Genomic DNA, 16,976 nt, shown 5'->3' with positions numbered 1-16,976 from the left:
CCACCCCTAGTCACTCGGTTCCATGTTAGGAAGTCACCGTCACATATCTGCTGTCACTGCCACGTCGTTACTGATACATGCATCATCAGATAACGTCCTTATCTCCCCATTATTTCGCTCAGCTCCACGTCACTTCTACGTCAAATACTATTATTTCCTATTTTTTTTTTTGTAGGAATAAGAAGTCAAATAGGAACTCACCGCCACCTTCGCTATATTAGGAAATCACCGTCACCTTCACTGGCTAGTATCCTTATCTCCCTGCTATGTTCTATAAATAACCCTCAGTGCAAGTAAGGTCGGTCACTTTCTCTGTTCTGTTAGCTCAGCGTCCATCGAAAACATCGTCTGTTTCAGTTTCTGTGTTATTGAAGAGTGAAGAAGAAGGATTAACTGCAATGGCGCAGAATCAAGAATCAAGCAACACTGCTGGGAAGCCCATCCATTGCAAAGGTAAATCTGGAACTTTCATGAATAGGTACAAAGTCACAAAATAAGATATACTGCCCGCCAGGATAATTTTCAAGAAAAATAATTGGATGACAACTTATTATTATATTTTTTTCCTAAAAAAAAAAGCCAACCAAAGATTATTGTCATTGTATTCTGTTGAGTGGCAGTGTATGATGGATTGTTATTTTTCGCATCAATCCATCTCCAGTTCAGGTAATACAGCATTGTCTCTGTGCAAATTTATATGCATTCCTTTTCAAGCCAGCACTCATCAATGTAGATCATCCTTGGCATTTATCAGCCTCTCAAAAGTTCCTTAGTTTAAGTTCCCTGTAATTTGATACAATTATCATATTCACTATATACGTTTCCAAATTATGCTGATTTTCTTGAGAAACGTGAATTTTGATCTTTTCTTGGTTCTTTGCATGGTAGATTGTATAAGGTCATTTGCGTAAACTTTCTTGTATGATTTGTGTTACACAGATTTATACGGTATCTCAAATAAGAGTGTTTTTTTTTTTCCTTTTGCAACTGTTGCATTAATTTTCTGAGTCTATTAGGTTATGATGGTATCAAAAGATTGCAAGTCAAAAGAATCTGGGTTTTGCATCGCTTCACAATAGATTTTGGCTTTTTCGATGAACGTCATCCCTCTTTTTTTTCCCCAATGTTTGATGCTTGGTTTCTGTATTGCAAGATGATCTCGTCTGTTTAAGATGATCTGCTTCAAGATGTGTATTTACTTGTTTGTTTGCTGCATGCAGCTGCGGTTGCAAGGAAAGCAGGGGAGCCATTAGTGATCGAGGAAATCATGGTCGCCCCCCCAAAAGCCCATGAACTTCGCGTTCGAGTCTTATGCTCTGCCCTTTGTTTCAGTGACATCCATTTCTGGAGACTGAAAGTATAAATCTCATATCCTGTCACACATCAACATCATTTTGCACATGTACATTTATGTTTATTTAGCTCACAGGCTCACATACTCTTTTCATTTGTTTGAAGGAACCTCATGGATATTACCCCAGAATTTTTGGTCATGAAACTGTTGGGTAAGCTTTTCCATTCATGCTAACAAGTACTAATGGTCCACCTCACTAACAAAATTCATATAGCTTTGCTCAAACACTACTCTGATCATGTTTGATTTCCTTCAATGAAGGGTTGTGGAGAGTGTAGGCGAGGGAGTCGAGGACGTGAAAGTGGGAGATACAGTCATTCCATCGTTTTTGGCCTATTGCGGAGGATGTCCTGATTGCACATCCCTCAAAAGCAACCAGTGCTCCAAATTGAGATTCGAACTGTCTCCGTATATCAGAGATGGGACTAGCCGGTTTTCTGATACCAAAGGACAGACAATTTACCACTTTGGCTACACATCAGGTTTCAGTGAGTACACTGTGGTAGACATCACTCATGTCACAAAAGTAGATCCTGCACTTCCGGCGAGTCGAGCATGCCTGCTTGGCTGTGGAGTATCGACTGGTAATGCCTGTTCAATTCATTCTCCAAGGCACAATTGGATTCATTTTGCATTTCTTAATAAGGCCTAATTAACGTTTTCTGCTGTAGAACAGATTGATAATGTAGCTCATTAGTAGGTTCCATCATCAAATTGATCGATTTGCTACTAGTGCCATGACTTAAAAATCTTGAAAACACAATTCTGTTCTTTCAGGAGTTGGTGCTGCATGGAAAACAGCCGATGTTGAAGCTGGCTCAACTGTAGCTATATTTGGATTGGGAGTAATTGGATTATCGGTAAAATCTTATAGTAATACTCTTAGTAACAAAATGTATTGTTTCATGGTGCATCAAATTTGTAATAGAGCATCAGAGTGTTGATTTGAACTGGAAACATCAGGTTGCCGAAGGAGCAAGACTTCGTGGTGCTAAAAGAATTATCGGCGTGGATTTGAACCCGGAGAAAGCTGAAATTGGTAACAATAGATACTGGAAAATTTTTCATAGCTTCGTTTATTCATTCATAGTCACAAAAAGCATAAAATCTCTTTCTCAAATATCAAATATTGCTTTTCTTTAGGTAAAAAGGTTGGCGTCACCCATTATCTCAACCCAAAGGACCTTGGGGGCAAATCTGCGAGCGAGGTATACATCTGATATTCCTACTGCAATGCATTTTTACCACAGAGCTATTACTTAGGAAAACACAGAGTTATGGTTTTGAAGTTAATACTTTTTCATTACAGCCCAATTGACAACTGGTTTGGTGATCTTTTCTGGACTGATCAGGTGATTCTTGAGATGACTGACGGACTTGGTGCTGATTATTGCTTCGAATGTGTCGGCTTACCATCACTAGGGCAAGAAGCATTTACTTGCTGCAGAAAGGTTCTTCGCTCCTCAAGCTCTTATTGATCCGCTGAAGCATATCTTATTCATACAGTAGTAGTTGGCTAAGAACTTAAATATTTTGAGGATTTAATAACTTTACAGTACACTTTGGGGTAAATATCCAGTGAGTTCCATTCGCACTCGCTCATCTGTTTCAAGATGATATTGTTTAGGCATAAAACAGAAAAAGAGTTCTTGCTGTTCTTCTGCTACTAAATCAGATTCTGCTATCAATCTAATGTCAGGGATGGGGCAAGACAGTTATATTAGGAGTGGACAAGCCCGACTCACAGCTGATCCTCAATTCCCTGGTGAACTCTCATAGTGGGAAATCCATTACCGGAGTCCAATATGGTGGTCTCAAGCCTAACATTGATATTCCCATTCTTGCAAAGCGTTACCTGGATAAGGTACGGTCCATTTACTTGGTTCAATGGAAGTTTTACCACATTGTTGTTCTTGATCACTTGATTCAAAATGGCATCTCTCCCTGATTTTGCTCAAATCTTTGAACACAAATCCAGGAACTTCAGCTGGACTTGTTTGTCACGCATGAGGTCAAACTTGAAGACATCAACAAGGCTTTCAAGTTGCTTATTGAGGGCAAGTGCCTACGGACTGTCATTTGGATGGACAAGGAGAGGGCAAGTGCCGACGGTGTGGTTTTTGATGAAATATAGTGCTAGTAGATTCACAAGTACTAGAAATGTTGCCTAATATTTTTCCTTTAGGAGTATAATAAATGGCCTTTATCTAATCGAGAACTGTATCTTCATGATATCAATTCTCATTCCCCATTTTAAATCTGTACATTCTCGTCTTCATGATATGAATTCTTATCCCCATGATATGAGTGATATGAAGGAAATCAGATATGGTAATTAAGCATTGGATCTTTAGGGGGGAAAAATGGCTATTTCCCAACTGCAAAACCTTATATGCATTAATCAATTGGATAAATTGAAGGCTAAAAACATTTGGCATCAACTCTTGTGATGCAATTTCACAATCAATAGGAGAAATGAAAGGCTAAGAATATGTCAGACATCCATCCATAGTGAGATACAACAGTCTCCTGCCTTAGAATTTTTGTTTTGTTGATCAGGGAATCCGCAGCCGCTACTTGAGAGTGCGTATTGGATAAATCTCGTTCCGTGTAATAACCTGCTAACCACACAAAGAGGTAAAATGTACTAGGCAAGTCTTGTGCAATGGACAGATGTCCCAGAAGAGGTTCGAACTCGAATTGGTGGACTTGCCTTAGGATTACCAATGATAGATATCCATCCATAATAAGACACAACGGTTTCTTGCCATAAAATTATCATGTAGACTTCAACTTTGGGAACAGCATCGTTTGGAGTTTCCTTAGTCAATACCTTGTGCAATTGTCACCCACAATTTTGCGTCTGAGTCACAACTTCGAATCAATGCCATTAGCATTGAACTTTAGGCCCTCAATTTAGGATTTGAGCCTCTATAACTGTAAGTACAACCATAGGGTACAATTGATGCCCTGGATCAAGCCAAACAAGTTAGCTCGATCTATTCAATTCGTGGTGTCAATTATTTGGTGCGGCTGTCAATTCTGCAATTTAGGGCCATATAAGTTGGCTTTTCTCATCATTGTGCGGAAAACCAGCCAACGAACTCACAACTATGAAAGGTACAATTCAGAAGTGAGAGAAAGCAAATTAACTTGATGCAATCTTAGTTGCTAGTTGTTAGTTTTCTGAACAGTGGAACCAATAGGGGTGGAAATAGTTTGATAGAAATGCAAAATTAAGCCCCCAAGAATATTGTACCGATGAATTATGCCCTATTAGCTTCACATGCATTTCATATGGGTCCATGGAAAAACAAAGCCAATAATAATTTTTTTTTTTGAAAAGCTGGCGATTACTAAATAATTTTTAAAAGATTACTAGATGCTTTTTTTTATATAAAACATAAGTCAATATTATTAATAAATTAGCTAAAAATTGTCCAGCATGATTTGTTTGACAAAGAAAGTTGCACTAATGGCAGAAAGTACATAAAATATGCCATAAATATATCTGATCTACAAAATCATTAGATTTTATAGAGTTACAAAATATAAAAGATTACACTGTGAATTACAAATCATTAGATCTGACCAATTGCGTGAGCTATTCCATAAATATTTGTGCATATCTAATCCCTCAAATTTGCTATCCAGCTAATCCGAGTTCAAATTGATGCTGAGATTTGACGAGAAGATCCAAGAAATTTCAGATCTAACATATAAATTTGAAAAAACTCTTAGATTTGAGGGAAAAAATAAAAACTAAATAAAACTCCTACTATGATAGCTTAAAAGAAAAGAAAACTCTCACTAGTAAAACATTAGGACAAATAATCCTATGAGAGATTTTATTAAACATAAAATAAAAATAGAGGAAGAGAAAGGAAACCTTGGCTTAAGGCCAAAGTCTCCCTCCTACGAAGGAAGAATGATGTAAAGAAGGTTGAGAATAAAGAGAGAGAAGAGAGAACAAATGGGTTGGGAGGGAGAACTAGAGAAGAGAGCAATCAAAACTCAGAAAAGAGCGCTAGATGCTACAGGAACATATTTGGTATAACCATGCCTCCTTGTTTAACGAAACATTCTTTGTTATCATTCTAACTGTTATAATATCGAATGATAAAGTTATGCGCACAATAGTTAAAGTAACGAAACTTTTTTTTAAAAAGTAAGGAAATTGAAACATAAACATAACAGTCATAATAATGGATATTAAAATCTCAACTTATTTGAAAAAAAAAATTGCATTTAATTTATTTCTTGGTCGGTTTAAACTTGCACTGCACAAAGAACCATTTCACAGTTCCATCTCCAATCCCAGGCTGATAATCTGATATTTGTGAACAGAGAGAGTAATATGGGTGACATTTTCTTAGTCATGCCAAGCTTTCTGAAAAATAATATTTTTTATTATTTCCTTTTAGTTCAATATTTTTTATTTTTTTCATGAAAATGGCCTCAATAATTTAATGCGTATCTTAAAATAAAAGATTTGTAATAAATTAACAATGATTAATAATAGTAAAACATGAAATATTTATAATAACAAAGTGGAGTTACACACGTACCTCACTTATTACAAACATCCTACAAACACAAGAGTTCACTTTCAGTACAAAATATAATGGTTCTGATGCCAAAACACAAAGACAACACTCCTTGATTAGATTAAGACTAACTTGTTTACAGAACAAACACAAAAATTAGGATGGCGATATTACCAGAGCAAAAATTAGGATCCAAAGCAAATTTTTGTCCACGAGACAACTTTGGCCTTACTTAGAGTTTTGCAATTAAACTTCGAAATTTTGGGATCTCAAAATGAAACTCTCCTATATTTTAATTGCTCCTCCTATGTTCCATCAATCAAGTATCCCTTATCTATTCTCTACCCCACAATACTTACCATCTTTGTTCTCCTAGCCCCCTAACAACTAAAACATTGACACTCCAAGTAGCAACTCAAGCACCAAAGCAGAACCCAAAAGAATCTCGCGAATTGTTTCTTTCTCTCACACCTATTGGGGACTCTGTCAATATCCTCCAATACTGCGAATTACGTCTTTTTCTTGTCTCATCTTTTGGAATTGAAATCAATGAACATGAAGAAGGAAAAAACAAATGAGTTCCAGAAGACATTTGTTTTTTTTTTTCGAGAATTTAATGATTACCCTTTTATTTGTTAAACTTTGCATATTATTTGGTTGGAAAGAAGAGTCAAAGGTGAAGTTTGTCAATTTCAATTGGGGAAGATTAAGCTTTTGTCAAATTTTTTAGATGAAGTTAGGTTGGTGTAATGAAGTGAGTAAACTAACTAAGATCAAAACATGACTTAGGAAGCAGGAATCATGAAGGCGTGAATATTAAGAAGATGAAGGCGTGGGCATTAGACTGAGAGGTTGTCAAAAGCGTGACCAACGGATCACGCTTTTCCTGGGTTTCAGTTGCTATAACAGAACACTCAGGAGCAGCAACTTGCAGATGCAACTTGCAGATATAATCCAACACGTGTATTGTTTCTAGTGGCTCAGTTAGTATTCGGTTAGGATTTATTAGCTTTATAAGCAGGCTTCTCTGCTCAAGTAAGGTAGCTTTTGAATTCATTTTGTCCAGATTCATCTGAATTTGTAAAGAGGAGCAATCCTCATTTTTCCCTCCCAATTTCCTTCGATTCTTTCCCCTACTCAGCTAGAACCATCTTTTTTGTTCTTATATTTGGTCACCAAATTATGTCAATGAAGAATCAGATTCATATGATTACTGTTACATTGATTCATTGATTAATCAGTTCATTACTTGAGCTTGTCCCTTTTCTATTTCCTGCAATAGTTCTGGCTTCTCTGGTTCCTGTACCATAACAGTGGTATCAGAGCTAGCTACGAGCCATTGGGTATATATACACATATATAAAAATGACTAAAAATCAGGACGAAATAAGGAAGGAGATCACTGAGCTAGGAAGTGTGGTTAGGACTTTTGCTAACAGGAGTGATGGTCTGGAGCAGGCTGTCAGGATCATGGAGCACAGGCAGGAGAGTACTGAAAAAACACTCAAAAACCTGGATCAGAAGTATGAAGGTATGATGAACATGATGGCACAAATGTTAGCAAGGTTAAATGACAAGGGAAAAGAGGTAGAAGGCAACAGCTCAGACTCCAGTTTGATGCAGAAAGAGGACAACAGAAGGAAGGAGGAGCAGAAAGGAGCCAGGGATAGATCTGAATCTCAGGGTCCTAGGTCTTTCACTAGGCTACCTAAGGTGGACCTGCCATCATTCACTGGGGAAAATCCCAGGGAATGGATCAGGAAGGCCAATAAGTACTTCAAAATCAATGGAGTGGAGGAGGAAATGAAGCCTGAAGTTGCAGAACTCTACTTCAGAGATAAGGCAGATATCTGGTTTCATGGTGTATTCGGTGGAAGGGAGGATATTCCTTGGAATGAGCTCTGCAATGCACTATGTGAGAGGTTTGGAGACGGGACCCCTGAGGAAGCTATAGAGGAGTTCAACAAACTAATGCAGACAGGATCAGTAGCTGACTACTTGGAGAAATTTGAAATGCTCAAAGCCCAGGTAATGCCTTCCCTCCCTCATCAGCAGGATTGCTATTATAAAACATGTTTCCTAAGTGGATTAAAAGAAGAAATAGTGACTATGGTAAAACTAGCCAAACCAAAAACACTGGCAGAGGCTGTGGAAGCTGCCAAACTACAGGAGAGGAACCTGAGAGCATTGCAGAGAATTCACAAGACCCCTACCTACAACCCCAGCTACCAGAAACCTCAGCCTAAAGTCCCATACCAGCCAAAATTCCCTGACAAAACCCCAAGCTACCCCAAACTACCTGACAAACAGATTTCCAAAACATACAGTAACCACCCCAATCCCCAGAGCCAATTCAAAAAACTCACCCCAGCAGAACTCAATTACAGGAGGGAAAGGGGGCTTTGCTTCAAATGTTCTGAACCATATACATTGGGGCATGTATGTAGACAGTCTCATTTGAACTTGCTAATATTGGAGGAGAAGGAGACACCAGGAAAGGTTGAAGAGGAAGAAAAGAAGGATGAGACTGATATATTCTGTGACTGTATTGGAGGGGAGTTGGAGAATGAACTCATGGAAGTATCTATCCATGCCCTGGCTGGAGGAGGTAAACATAAGACCATCAGGATCAAAGGGTTAGTTCAGGGAAGGGCCATTACTGCACTAGTTGACAGTGGCAGTACTCATTGCTTTGTTGATGAACAGTTGGCTAAAAGCTTGAAATTGGCAACACAGGGAGAGACTCTGACAGTTAGAGTGGCAAATGGGGAGAAACTTCAATCCAGAAACATTACCAAGCCTGTAGTATGGAAGATGCAGGGATATGAATTCTCACACCAGTTCAATACTCTAAGGCTGGGAGGGTGTGATATGATACTAGGAGTAGACTGGCTAGCCAGGAACAGCCCTATGGAGTTTGATTTCAGAAAATTAAGCATGAAATTTAGGAAAGGGAAACAACAGGTGGAGCTAAAGGGAGAGGACAGTACCATACAACTAAAACTCATAAGAGGAAGTAGGCTGCACAAGTGGACCAGGAAGCATACATATGGAATTATGGCACAGGTGTGTGCAGTGGAGGACAGGGAATCAGTACAAGGGCCATACCCACCAGTTATGGAGAAGCTACTGCAGGACTTTGCAGATGTTTTCCAGGAACCACAGGGACTTCCCCCTACTAGGAGCCAGGATCACTGCATTACTCTCAAGGAGGGAGCAAAGCCATTCCAGATCAGGCCATACAGGTGTCCCTATATTCAGAAGACAGAAATTGAGACACTGGTGCAGGAGATGCTACACTCTGGAATCATACAACTCAGCAGCAGCCCCTTTGCCTCACCAGTGTTGCTAGTCAAGAAAAAAGATGGATCATGGAGGTTTTGTGTGGATTACAGACAGCTGAATGACCTGACAGTGAAAAACAAGTTCCCCATGCCACTTATTGATGAACTGCTGGATGAGTTGCATGGCTCCAAGTATTTCACCAAAATCGACCTCAGAGCTGGATACTTCCAGATAAGAGTAAGGGAGGAGGACATTCCAAAAACAGCTTTCAGAACACACCAGGGACTGTACGAATTCAAAGTCATGCCATTTGGCCTGACCAATGCACCAGCAACTTTCCAAGGATTGATGAACCAGGTATTCTAGAAACAACTAAGAAAGCATGTATTAGTGTTTTTTGATGACATATTAATCTACAGCCCTACACTAGAGGAACATATCCAGCATGTCACTGAAGTCTTTGAAATTCTAAGGCAACACCAGCTCTATGCTAAGGAGAGCAAGTGCTCCTTTGCTCAAAAGCAGGTAGAATACCTAGGCCATATTATCTCAGCAGATGGAGTAAGAGCTGACCCTAACAAGATTAACAGCATGATGGAATGGCCAAGGCCAGGGAACACCAAGCAACTAAAGGGATTCTTGGGACTGACAGGCTACTACAGGAAATTTGTCAAGGGATATGGTGCTATTGCCAAACCACTGACCACCCTCCTCAAGAAAGATGGCTTCCACTGGGGAGAGGAGGCTGAGGATGCCTTCCAGAAACTCAAGTTAGCTATGTGCAGCACCCCTGTACTAGCTCTCCCTGACTTCACTCAACCCTTTATAGTAGAAACTGATGCCTGCTATGGGGGAATAGGAGCTGTACTAATGCAGAATAGGAGGCCATTGGCTTTTCTTAGTCAAAGCTTGGGACAGAGGAACCTGGGATTGTCAATTTATGAAAAAGAACTCTGGCCTTAGTCACAGCAGTCACTAAATGGAGGCACTACCTTGAAGGCCATCACTTTATTATCAACACTGACCACCAAAGTCTGAAATACCTACTGGAGCAGAGGATCACCACCCCCCTGCAACAGAAATTGCTGACTAAGCTGATGGGGCTAAGCTATGAAATTTGCTACAAAAAGGGGAAGGAGAATGTGGTAGCTGATGCCCTCTCCAGAATAGGCAAAGGAGAAGCTGAGAATGCCATGACTACCATCATTATACCAGAATGGATGAAAGAAGTAATGGAGAGCTATCAGGGAGATGACTGGGCTCAGGACCTCATCAGGGGACTCCTAGCATTTCCAGGACAGGCCTCAGATTATAGCTATCAGAGTGGAATTCTGAGGTATAAGGGAAGAGTGGTGGTTGGAAAAGGGGGGGAGATAAGGAAGACACTCATCACTACCCTCCATGACTCACAACTAGGAGGACATTCAGGCATCCAAGCCAGCTGGCTGAGAGCTAAACAGTTATTCTACTGGCCAGGTATGTTCAAAGAAATCAAGACAGTAGTATTGCAATGTGACACCTGCAGGAAATGTAAAGATGAACGTGCAGCTTACCCAGGCCTACTCCAACCACTCCCTATTCCACAGCATTCCTGGAGTCATGTTACCATGGACTTTATAGAGGGGTTACCAAAGTCTGAGGGAAGGGATACTATACTGGTAGTAGTAGACAGATTTACTAAGTATGCTCACTTCATGAGTTTGGCCCACCCCTTTGAAGCTACAAAGATAGCTAGGGTCTTCCTGGACCATATCTGTAAGCTACACGGTATCCCTCAGAGCATGATTTCAGATAGAGACAAGATATTCACCAGCCAATTCTGGACAGAGCTGTTCACACTGCTGGGGGTAGGATTGAACCTGAGTACAGCCTACCATCCTCAAACAGATGGCTAGACAGAGAGAGTCAACCAGGTATTAGAAATGTATCTCAGGTGTATGACACACCTGGAACCTAAGAGGTGGAACACATGGCTTTCCTTAGCTGAGTGGTGGTACAACACTACCTACCACACTGCTATACAGATGACCCCCTTTGAAGCTTTGTACGGATCTAAACCTCCACAGTTAGCTCTTGGCCCCTATGAACAAGCCAAAGTGGCCACTGTGGGTGACTATATAAGGGACAGGAGACAGATGGATGAGCTATTGCAGCATAATCTGAAGACTGCTCAGGAGAGGATGAAGAAATATGCTGATATACACAGGAGTGAGAGGGAATTCCAAGTTGGTGAGTGGGTGTACCTAAGGTTACAGCCTTATAGACAATCCACTGTGATGATCAGAAACAACACCAAGTTATCTGCCAAGTATTTTGGTCCCTTCCTCATAGAGAAGAAGATTGGAAAGGTTGCTTACAGGCTTAAGCTACCTTCTCAGTCCAGGATACACCCTGTCTTTCATGTATCCTTGCTGAAGAAGAAACTAGGGGATAAGACTGCCCCTATACTACAACTGCCAGACACTGATGACAGAGGACTCATTCGAGTGGAACCAGAATCCTTACTAAGCAGAAGAACGATCAAGAGGGGAAACACTGCTATCACACAATGGTTAATTCAATGGTGGGGAACTGAACCAGCAGATGCAACCTGGGAGGATGCTGTGCAAATTAGGGAGAAATTTCCTCAATTCCAACCTTGAGGACAAGGTTGTTGCAAGGGGGAGGTATTGTAATGAAGTGAGTAAACTAACTAAGATCAAAACATGACTTAGGAAGCAGGAATCATGAAGGCGTGAATATTAAGAAGATGAAGGCGTGGGCATTAGACTGAGAGGTTGTCAAAAGCGTGACCAACGGATCACGCTTTTCCTGGGTTTCAGTTGCTATAACAGAACACTCAGGAGCAGCAACTTGCAGATGCAACTTGCAGATATAATCCAACACGTGTATTGTTTCTAGTGGCTCAGTTAGTATTCGGTTAGGATTTATTAGCTTTATAAGCAGGCTTCTCTGCTCAAGTAAGGTAGCTTTTGAATTCATTTTGTCCAGATTCATCTGAATTTGTAAAGAGGAGCAATCCTCATTTTTCCCTCCCAATTTCCTTCGATTCTTTCCCCTACTCAGCTAGAACCATCTTTTTTGTTCTTATATTTGGTCACCAAATTATGTCAATGAAGAATCAGATTCATATGATTACTGTTACATTGATTCATTGATTAATCAGTTCATTACTTGAGCTTGTCCCTTTTCTATTTCCTGCAATAGTTCTGGCTTCTCTGGTTCCTGTACCATAACAGTTGGAGGTTAATGGTTGTGGCAGTGATAGATGGCGGCTTTATTGTTGTGGCGATTATGATCATCAAGAACTGAAAATTTTTGTAGTTGGGAACAGGAAAAGGAAAAAAGGTTTGTCATGGGGTGTGGGAGATTTAGTTGAAGTAATGATTATTGACGTAAGGAAGGGCAAAGTTGTCTCATGAAGTGAAATTTGCTTTGGATCCTATTTTTTTGTTTTGGCAGAGTATCATCTGCATTTCTCGGCATGAGATCTATGAGAACAAGTAAATGTCCAAGACATTATTTTACATACAACCATAAAAAAAAAAAAGATGTTAATAACACTCCCCCCCCCCTCCGAACCTATGGGGTGGTAACACTTTTCCACCCTAAACTTCAAAAATATACATTTTACCCCCTCAAGTGAATTATATTTGTACTTTTAATTTTGACAAACCCATGTACATATTTTTCTTTCCAACATACCCCTAATCTTCCTATTTTCTCAATGGTCAACTTTTAGCTTGTGTTGCATTTTTGTATTAAATATTCATCAAAATATTCTGCTACTACATGATGTGATATTGGACAGCAGTTTAATTAACTTATTGTGTATACTTATGTATATTTAGTATCGGTTTTAATAAGACTTCACCTGCACCTTACCCCCACCTTATATATAATGTATTATGGGACTAATATATATATATATATGTGTATATATGTATATATGTATGTATGTATGTAAAATGGTATTTTGTTGTGATAAAATAATGTACCCTTTTGTTGGCAATTTTTTATATTTGTAGTGAAAGTATAATTTTATTATATCAATTTGATTGACTTTTTATTTGTCATGTGTAGCATATTATTTATAAACAAAATTATGGACATTGATTTAGAGTTTGCATAGTATCAAATGAAAAAATGATTGATAATTGTGGTTGTTATTTTTGGCTAAACATTCAAAAGATTAATAATTGCGATTGTTATTGGTGTTATATATATATATATATATATATATATATATTAAAAAATTATTTCAAAAAATAAGGGTTCACAATAGAAGCACCCATAGGGTAGTGAAAAAGGGCCGGGATAAGGCGATAGTTGGGGGAGTTTTTTATTTAATTTATACTACAATCTAATATCATAGCATGCAACAACAAAATATTATGGTAAATACAAAATAGGAAAACACAACAATACAAAAGTTGACTGTTGAGGAGCTAGGAAGCTTGGGGATAACTTGGGAAAAATATGCAAATGGATTGGCCAAAATTACAAACTATAATTCATTTGGGGGACAAAATGTATAATTTTAAAGTATAGGGAGATAAAATGTTATCACCCCATAGGTATAGGGGAGCCAAATGTTATTAACCCTAAAAACAAGAAAAAAAAAAGAAACTAAGAAACTAAAGGTTGTTCAAGAGCGTAGTAGATGAATGAATTTTTTTCGACTCTACTTGTTTCTGTTAAAGACTCATCTTATTTATAGGCATTAGAAAGGCTTTGGATTTCAAACCATTCTAATTACAAATAAGGTGATAAGCTTCTGAGAGCTTCTCATTGGCTGTAATGTATTTTTTCAAAAGCAAAAACTTGGGTTGATTCAATCTTATAAATCATATAGCCCAAATTTTGCCACATCTTTAATTCTTGAATTGGTAAGATGGTGTAGTAAAATTTAAACCACATGATTTATATAAATCAGGTCTATCCAAATATTTGTCAATTCTTCAAATATTAGGTGGTAAAGTGACCAAGGACGGAGCCAGGTGGACTCCAATTAAATTTTAAAAACTTATATATAGATTGGTGGTAAATTCTGAAGTGTATTCAACTAATAAAATAGAAGTATGGAAAGGTAAAAGGAACCGCACAGAAGCAGGCACGTTGCAAGCTCGCATGTACAGAGGATGAAGGAAATATTTCTAAAAAAGCAAGTGTTGACCTATTACAGGCACGGGCAGTTTGGAAATGTTGATGGGCCCAACGACCGTGAGATGTACTGCGGAAGGTGGCAATTTATTGGGGTGTGAAGGAATTCACATAAATAAAATGGGCCTAGAAATAAAACACCGAAGAGAATAAGTAGCGTAAGAAGTACTAAACATGGCCATGCTGGGGCCAGCAGTAGTATGTGTGTTTGAAAACAAGTGGTGAGCTCGGAAGTGAAGAAACAATTTGGTAAAGAAGAAGGCAGCGAAATACATAGGCGGGGGTGGCAGTAGGCGTAACTTCAGGTGCAGGTGGTGACGGTGGCTATAGCTGAGTAAGGACGTTTCGAAGTTGTGCTGACTGAATGCACCAGTGTAGTACAGAAGCAGCGAAATCAATGGTGAGTACTTTCATCCATAACTTTGAAATAGTAAAAGGGAAGGGTTAATAATAGGATATTGATTAAAATAACGAGTAAAACACGCAAGGTTACATTTGTTGTAAGACCTTCTGTTGAAGCACATAAACATGGCAATGATAGCGAAATAAGGACTACGAAATACTGCAACAAAATCCCAGTGCCTTTGAACAAACAGGAAATGATACAGGAAAATTATCCATGTTTATTTGTTCACCGAGCATTGTGTACGTAAGATTACAACTGAACTACTGGTCCACTATTTTTTGTAAATTTTTTTAAAGGAAATTATTCACAAATGATCAAACACATAAAGAAGACGTTCTAACGGGACTAAAAACAGAATGATTTGGATGGCTATGTGGACACTATATTGCGACAACTTTTGTGAAGACAATTCAAAAAACTCACAGTAAAGGTTGAGTTGTTTGGTATAAATGAATATGCATGGACGATAGTGGCATTTTGTCCTAAAGGTTGACATAATTGCATCAGCCCCACTTCTAATTATAATACATATAAATCTTAGAGTAACCTTTATTGTCTGCTTTTTCTCAAAGTTGTGAGCTACAGTATCCTTTCTTAACTTCAATGATTATATATATATATATGTTTTTTTCATAAATAGTCATGAGCTTAATTTTGATGTTACAAAGGAAAGCATATGGGTATGTTGAAAAAAATATTCAGCGACCATCGTTAGAAAAAACATCGAACCACACACGTCTTGTAATTATTTGGCAGGATTATTTTTCAAACTCGTTACATGGTGGAGGAAACACAGGATGGATGGTGGTGGCAAAATAAGGTCATTTGACCTTAACCTGGAACCTGAGTGTGATAGAGATACAGACACCCAAGAAAGCGGTGGTTCAAGTGGAGGACATCAAAATGAGGAGACAGATGAATTGGTGGGTGCAATAGGCGTGGATAATTCAATGAAATTAAAATTTGACATGGAAGAAGAAACTGGGGAATTCTATAATTTGCATGTGAAACTAACCGGATTTGAGATTTGTAAAAGTAATGACAAACAAGATGCAGATGGCATTTCAAGGTTTCGAAAATGGGTATGTTGTTATGAAGGTTACAGGGATGAAAAATAGTTTAAGTATGAAGACCAGAAAAGGGAAGCAAAACCAATCACAAGAACCGGATGTGGGGCTTGCTTTCGCGTGAAATATGACATAGAATCGCTAAAGTATGTGGTGACATGTTTCATTATGGAGCACAATCACCTGCTGGCATCAGAGACAAGTGTGCAATACATTAGGCCTCATAGAAAAGTCAGTGATGCTGAATATGCGCAGGCCAAAAGTTTGAAGATGGTTGGGGCTAGAATCTATCAGATAATGAAATATTTTGTTATCAAAGCCGGATTGTACAGTAATGTGGGATTTTGCATTAAGAATCTGTATAACCGAATGAATGAGGAACATAGAAAAGATATTTTTAATGGTGATGCAGAAGAGGCACTTGGATTCTTGGTAGCGAAGAAGGATGTTGATGACATGTTCTTTTATAAATATCATGTAAATAACGAAGGAAGATTGGTAAGGTTGTTTTGGGCAAATTCTAAATCTCGGGTGGACTTTAGTACATTCGGAGATGTGTTGGTGTTTGATACGACAAACAAAACAAATAAATACCGCAAGCCACTGGTTGTACTTGCAAGAGTAAACAACCATTTGAACAGTACTATTTTTGGATATGCACTGCTATCAGATGAGAGGATTAAAACATACGAATGGGTCCTAAGTATATTTATAGAGGCTATGGATGGTAAAAAGCCAGTAGCAGTGATGACAGATAGGGACAGTACAATGCGAAGAGTCATAAAAAATCTTCTCCCCAATACTTGTCATAGGTTATGTTCGTCGCACTTGCATAGAAATGCATCAAGTAATATTAGTTATGAGGAGTTCAATGACAGGTTGTATAACCTGATGGCAAAAAAGTGTAGCATACAGGAGTTTGAGGATTGGTGGGCTAGCTTAGTTAATGAATGTGGGGTGGGAGAGAATGACTGGATGAAAAAGTTGTACCACAGGAGAAGGTTATGGGCAGAAGCCTATTTGCGCGGGTAATTTTTCGCAGGTATGAGAAGTACTCAAAGGTGTGAGAAAATGAATGTTTTTTTGAATGAGTACTTGAATGATAAAATGCGAGTATATGAATTCGCTAGAAGTTTTGATTTAGCAATAGCATG

At 38.7% G+C, this 16,976-nt stretch overlaps 2 protein-coding genes across 2 annotated transcripts; both read left to right on the top strand.

Annotated features, from left to right (window-relative positions):
- The first annotated feature begins 325 nt into the window (after nt 1-325).
- On the top strand, nt 326-3,605 carry LOC113778552 (alcohol dehydrogenase-like 7). The gene is made up of 10 exons (XM_027323993.1): nt 326-453; nt 1,221-1,357; nt 1,459-1,505; nt 1,616-1,938; nt 2,132-2,214; nt 2,318-2,393; nt 2,498-2,562; nt 2,707-2,805; nt 3,054-3,218; nt 3,333-3,605. Exons 1-10 carry the CDS (start codon nt 399-401, stop codon nt 3,486-3,488), a joined length of 1,206 nt encoding a protein of 401 aa, XP_027179794.1. The 5' UTR covers nt 326-398; the 3' UTR covers nt 3,489-3,605.
- A 12,385-nt stretch (nt 3,606-15,990) lies between these two features.
- Nucleotides 15,991-16,854, top strand: LOC113777023 (protein FAR1-RELATED SEQUENCE 5-like). The gene has a single exon (XM_027322073.1). It carries the CDS (start codon nt 15,991-15,993, stop codon nt 16,852-16,854), a length of 864 nt encoding a protein of 287 aa, XP_027177874.1.
- Nucleotides 16,855-16,976: the final 122 nt, after the last annotated feature.

This window comes from Coffea eugenioides, chromosome 7 (assembly GCF_003713205.1).
Source record: "Coffea eugenioides isolate CCC68of chromosome 7, Ceug_1.0, whole genome shotgun sequence".
NCBI classification, from domain to species: Eukaryota; Viridiplantae; Streptophyta; class Magnoliopsida; order Gentianales; family Rubiaceae; genus Coffea; species Coffea eugenioides.
Note: the sequence above shows the minus strand (reverse complement) of the source record. Positions and strands in the feature narration are given on the sequence as shown.

Excerpts from the sequence above, each read along its gene's own strand:
- LOC113777023 (XM_027322073.1), top strand. The coding sequence starts at position 15,991 with ATGGAGCACAATCACCTGCTGGCATCAGAGACAAGTGTGCAATACATT.
- LOC113778552 (XM_027323993.1), top strand. The coding sequence starts at position 399 with ATGGCGCAGAATCAAGAATCAAGCAACACTGCTGGGAAGCCCATCCAT. Across the intron at positions 2,215-2,317 it reads TGGGAGTAATTGGATTATCG|GTTGCCGAAGGAGCAAGACT; the intron begins GTAAAATCTTAT and ends TGGAAACATCAG. Across the intron at positions 2,806-3,053 it reads CATTTACTTGCTGCAGAAAG|GGATGGGGCAAGACAGTTAT; the intron begins GTTCTTCGCTCC and ends ATCTAATGTCAG.